We start from the raw sequence: 6,000 nt of genomic DNA, 5'->3' as shown, positions 1-6,000 counted from the left end.
AGAATGTGGTTTAAGATGACTTGATGGGTCTAAAAGGATAATGAAGTCACGTTGTGAAGGATGTAAGCTGAGTCGATCGGTTATCCGTTTGGATGACGGTGGTTATTGTTCCTGGAGAACATGAAACTCATGCTGCAGTGGCCTGACTCCTCCCTGTATTTAGAATTTGTCTGTCTGGATCATCCACAGTTTACATGAAGTGGTAGAGTGTGACGCTGAAGATGACATGCTCTGTTGCTCTAAATCAGGGGTATTCAACTTACCTTTTAAAGCTTAACCATTATCGATTAGTTCCTAGTCACTTCGCTAATTAGACCAGAGAGGATGAATAAAATAAAAATCTGTGAAAAACGCTCTCCTTTCTGAGCTAATGTCCCTCAGCTTGTAGATAGTCTCCAGTCATATGAGCTGCTTTCAGCTAAATCATTCGCATAAATGCATGCAACTAGTCACTATATATATATATATATATATATATATATATATATATATATATATATATATAATATAAATTTTAGAAACCTGGAGTCCACGGCTTATTTTATTTCTGCATCTGGACCATGGTCTGCCGGTTGATGACCCCTGATCTAGGTGAACAACAAAATCATGGAGCTAAAAACTTCAGTCTTCAGTTGAAATGATGTGGAGGAGTGTAAATTGGTGCCCTGCAATGGACTGGAAGTCCACCCAGGGTGTATTCCTGCCCCACACCCAGTGTTTCTGAATGAAATAGCGTGACTGCTGAAGTTTGAGAAGCTGCAGTCAGTTTCGATGATGAGGCAGAGTGAGAAAATGGTGTCATAGCCACTGGACTCTTCAAGAATCATGCTCATTTTAGATGACGTGGTAGGCGGTGACATTGAAGACCTGGTGGCTGTAGTTCCAGGTGAACAAGAAAAGCCTGCGATAGCCACTGGACTCTTCTTCTCTGTGTTTATAAATCCGTTTTCTATGCTGTCCTTGGTTTTTTGATGAGCAAGTTTGAAAATGGCCCTAAGAAAATTATGTCCTAGCCACTGGCCTCTTCGTCTGTTGTGTTGATTCTGATAATGTGGTAGCGCATGATGTTGAAGATGACCTGGTGGATCCTGTTCCAGGCAAATAAGAGCATTGTGTTGTAGCCCTGCAGCACCTCCACCCTATCCTTACCACTTGTCTCTTTATGAATAACATGGTAGAACATGACATTGAAGATGGCCATCATTCCAGGCAAATAGGAAAAATCTGGCACTGAGATTCTCTGTTGTGTTTTTATGAATCGTCTTCAGTTTTGATGACATGGTAGAGCGTGACATTGAAGATAACCTGGTGGCCATTGTTCCAGGCATAGAGCGCTCTCTCCCGAGCGTTGTAGTCGAGCATGGAGATGTGGAAGTATGGGTTGTGAAAGGGGATGTCCACATACTCGTAGCTGGACGTTTTTGTGTCATAGGAGTAGTAGACCTTTGCCCCAGTAAGGTGTGAGTTGGTAACATAGAGTGTTCCACAGATCATGAACGACTCGCCAGCGTTGCGTTTGGAGTACTCTGTGTTCCAAGTGCTAAGCGGCTCCAGCGTCTCAGCCTCCAAGCGAGAAATCACTACATTGCCTGCATTCTGGTTAGTGGCATAGACAGCCCACAGCCCCATCTCATCAGCCATTAGATCAATGTCTGAGAAGCCTCCCCAGGTGTACGGGTAGACGTTGTGGAAGCCAGCGTACTCGAGTGCCCGCTGAGCCAGCACACGGCCTGTCTCAAAGCTGTATCTGACCACAATGTTGCTTTGCTCTTTGTTGTAGTATAGCGATCCATTATACACAACGTGATTGGTCCCCGCCCACTTAAATGGAAGGTAGTACGTTCGAGACTCTTGACCCGAGACAAAATCTGCCATGGATTTGTACTCTCGCACCACCTTGCTGTTGGTGTATGTGTCCATGTACCAGACCTGCATGAAACACAAAAGAAGAGATTGTATAAATTCGGGCAGTGGTATCAAATACCTGCATTGCATAATAGTCCTTGAGCAACACATTGTCTGCTCATCTACTCAGCTTGATGCTTAAATTGGATTCTATCCTTAGAAATTGGTTTATTACCGCACTTGAACAACAGCAGCAACCAAAAGACCAATGGTAACTTTGAAGTCGCTGGAGAGGTCCACAGCTCAGATGTTCACAGCACAACCACAGCCCAAACACTCCACAACGCCAGGATTTATGGAAGAGTGTCAAACCATATAAAAAGAGCTGTTTTCAATCAACTCTCCAATTTTCTCACCCAGAACAACCTCCTGGATACCAAGCAATCAGGCTTCGAAAGCAGTCACTCCACAGAGACTGCTCTGCTTTCCGTCACTGAAGCCTTACGACTATCAAGATCAACCTTCAATCCTACTCGACCTCTCTGCTGCTTTCGACACTGAATCATCAGATCTTCCTGTCAACTCTCTCCAGCCTGGGCATTGGGTATTGGTCTCCACTTGATAGATCGCTTTGCATGTATTTCCTCATTTGTAAGTCGCTTTGGATAAAAGCGTCTGCTAAATGAATAAATGTCAATGAAATCCTGTTTGGAGTTTGCCAGTAGATTAAAATGGAACTTTTTGGGCTTGACACAAAATGCTGTAGTGGCTAAAAACCCAACACTGCTCATCACCCTGAAAATAACATCTACCTGTACACTGTGGAGCATGGTGGTGTTTGCATAATGATTAATACACTCTTCACACACTCACTGAATTTTGGTGGATGGTCTCCTCTAGGCGTGTTTTAATAATGTATTTAATGTCGCTTCATGAGATGTTCCATGAGAAGTGTGAAAAATGTCTTTTTATAACCAAACCCTGATTTCCAGAACCGTACCCCAGCCTTGTTTTGATAGCTCTTTTGTTTTGCTGATGCTCTCATCGTCTTTGTTTTGATGATGCTCTCATCGTCTTTGTTTAGATATGATCTCTGAGCTTTTCCAAGAACAGGTGTATTTATATTAATATCACAATTCAATGACGATTCAAGAGACCAAGGAGACCATACTGTATTTAACTAAGACTTCAACCATGGGTTTCTACCCCTGCTCCACCTTGCTGGTGTTCGGCATGTCCAGCACAGCGAATGTTGTGTAAGCTGGTCAGCTGAAATCCTGAAAAGCCATCAAACAATGTGTTTTTATTTTCTTTCCTCCTTTTTCTCCCCAATTTGATTTGGCTAATTCACATCCACTAGCTAACTCTCCCCTATCACATGACATCTACAAGCCAGGAAAGGTGGGGCAAACACATACATCCTCTGAGACGTATGACACCGACCTATGGTACCTACAAATGCTAGCAGGCAATCCACCAGGCCTAGGAAAAAAACCTTATCTTTTTTTTTATTCATTTCCATGGCAGTGTGTTGAGAGAAAGAAACAGTCTACATTAACAAACTGACCATCACTCTTTAGCCAAATGCCTCTAATTTCATCACTCCTGCTCAAACCACAACACAGCAGCAATGCTCTAATGACAGCAATGAGCCCAGGATGACCTCAGAAACAGACTAAAATATCAAACATTTTGGATTTGTTGAACACTTTTTGGTCACTATATAATTCCACGTTTTATTTCGTAGTGTTCATATCCTCATTATTATTCTAAAATAGAAAAGAGTCCAAATGAAGACCTTTGATATGCAGGGGTGTACAAACATTTGACTGGTAGAGTACATAGTGTGTACAGGACAGCTCCAAAGCCCAGGTTTGCCTCATGAAGGTAGTATAATGAAGGAGTCATTGAGCTGCTCAAATTAAATCAGTTAATTCGCTAGCCTGAACAGCAGAACACTTTAATCATAATGCATTATTGATTTGTTGATGCTGACATTTAAACAGATAGCTCTATTATATTGTTTTGAAAGATAGCCATCTACACAGGAAGTGAGTGTTTATGTACCGCATGACCACAATTACCACACCATACAAGAGTAGGTCTTATTCATTCCACCAATTATCTCAGATCCCACTGCTCCAAACCATTAGGGACACAAAAGAAAGAAAAGTGACTCACTCTGTTGTTTCTTGGAGATGCCATTGGGTCGGTCATCCATGCACCGAACCGCGTGCCTGACGTTTTTATGGTCACGGGTCCTGTGATTTTCATTAATTTGCCGCACGCTGCGAAAGAATGGAACACACCGATAAGATGTAGGCCTCCTAACTAGATTCCTGAAGCCAATTTCATGGCGGTGCTGATAATGTGTGTTGCTGTGTTCTGCATATTAAAACAGAAATATGAAACCACTTTAACACATTTAAACCCCTAGACCAGGGCATGATTAGCACAGCTATCAATAATGCATTGAAACATCTGTTGGATGTGCTTTAAGTAGTTTCTTAATGCTGGATACATTTTTAGGAAATGTTATATTCTGTATATTTATTAAGGCTATTTGGCGGAATGACTATTAGTATATTTATGAGTGTTATGATGGCTAGTCTAATGGAAGAGCAGTGATGCATGATTGCAGTGATATTAAAATGACAAAGGTAAATTAAAGGTACTTTACAACAACCTATGTGCACGTTTCAGATAAACAGCTTCCGAGGATTGCCTGTCCCAGCCCACTATAACTACACCTTAAAATGTAATCAATAAAATACTTCAAATGCCTTACTGTTTTTGCATTAACGTTTGCAGATTTAACATCACATGGCCTGAAACATCCTTTTCCATTAGTCATATATTATAGGTTATGCAAAAACATGCTGTACACTATATGGCCGAAATTATGTGGGCTTCTCCAAAACCCAAAAAACACACAGGAGTTTACTGTAGAATGTCTTTGTATGCTATAGCATCAGGATCTCTTTTTCTCACGGAACTAAGTGATCTACACGGAACCCGTTCCAGCATGACGATCCCCCTGTACACAAAGCGAGCTCCATGAAGACATGATGTGTTAAGTTTGGAGTAGAAGAACTCGCGTGTCCTGCACAGAGCCCTGACCTCAACCCCACTGAACATCTTTGGGATGAACTGGAACACCAATCTCATGCCAGAGCTTCTTACCAGACATCAGTGCCCACAACCTCTTGTGCTCTTGTGACTGAACGGACAAATCCCCATAGCCACGCTGTTGTAGCAGCAGAGCAAGAACGACGCCATGTTAATGCCCATGGTTTTGGAATGGGATGTTCAGCGGTCAGGTGTCCAAATACTTTTGGCTGTATAGTGTATGGTTTATTTCATATCACTCAACCCTGTTACCTACACACATTCAGCCCCATGAATTATTTGGAATATTCAACAGAACGTTGCATCATACAAACTTCCTGGAGATCACAGGAAGAAGAAAAAAGTACGCTGTTTTTTTCTCTATTTTCAGTGATATTTTGATATCGACTGAAGGGTAACTTTGAAAGTACAAACCTTTAACACAAATGATATACTGAAAGTTAAAGTATTAATTTAATAATAATAATAATTTTGAAGCAACTATCATGTACCCAATGACACTGTACAATTAGAAGAAAAAAATACAGAAAATTAAACAGTGATAAAAGTAAGTGAAGCTTAAACATTTAACATTTAAATGACACAGTTAATAATGAAGGTAAATAAACGAATATAAAAGGGCAAAAATGCATATATGTACATAAATCTCCGACAAAAATTTAGCAGTCATTGGGGTGTGAGCAAATGCATGGTGGAAACGATGAGTTTTTACAACGTTGATAGAGAGGGGGAGAATTCCACAGATTACGAGCAGCGACACTAAAAGCCCTGTCTCCTACAGCTGGGAGCAGGAGAGTGTCAGAGGATCTAAGCATGTGTGCAGGTGTGTATGGTAGGAGGAGGATAGATAAGTAGGTTGGGCGAAAAGCATGCAGAACGTTAAAGCCCAGAAGAACTATCTTGCACTGTATATGGAAGAGAATTAGGAGGCTGTGTAACTTTTGGAGTATGGGTGTTCTCGTGGTCTTGTAGCAACTGAGTTTTGCACATACTGAAGTGTGTTAAGACCCTGCACTTCAGTAGTCA

General features: G+C 41.4%; 1 protein-coding gene across 1 annotated transcript in view; it reads right to left on the bottom strand.

The window, feature by feature from the left end:
• Window positions 1-528: 528 nt before the first annotated feature.
• The window catches only part of olfm3a (olfactomedin 3a), a 44,897-nt gene continuing 39,425 nt past the window's right edge, over window positions 529-6,000 (bottom strand). Inside the window, exons 5-6 of the mRNA XM_017450868.3 lie at window positions 4,027-4,133; window positions 529-1,929 (exon numbers count right to left, since the gene is read on the bottom strand). Coding sequence (XP_017306357.1) covers window positions 1,252-1,929; window positions 4,027-4,133 — 785 coding nt within the window. The 3' untranslated portion in view covers window positions 529-1,251. The remainder of the gene's footprint in view (window positions 1,930-4,026; window positions 4,134-6,000) is intronic.

This window comes from Ictalurus punctatus, chromosome 1 (assembly GCF_001660625.3).
Source record: "Ictalurus punctatus breed USDA103 chromosome 1, Coco_2.0, whole genome shotgun sequence".
Classification (NCBI taxonomy): domain Eukaryota; kingdom Metazoa; phylum Chordata; class Actinopteri; order Siluriformes; family Ictaluridae; genus Ictalurus; species Ictalurus punctatus.
Note: the sequence above shows the minus strand (reverse complement) of the source record. Positions and strands in the feature narration are given on the sequence as shown.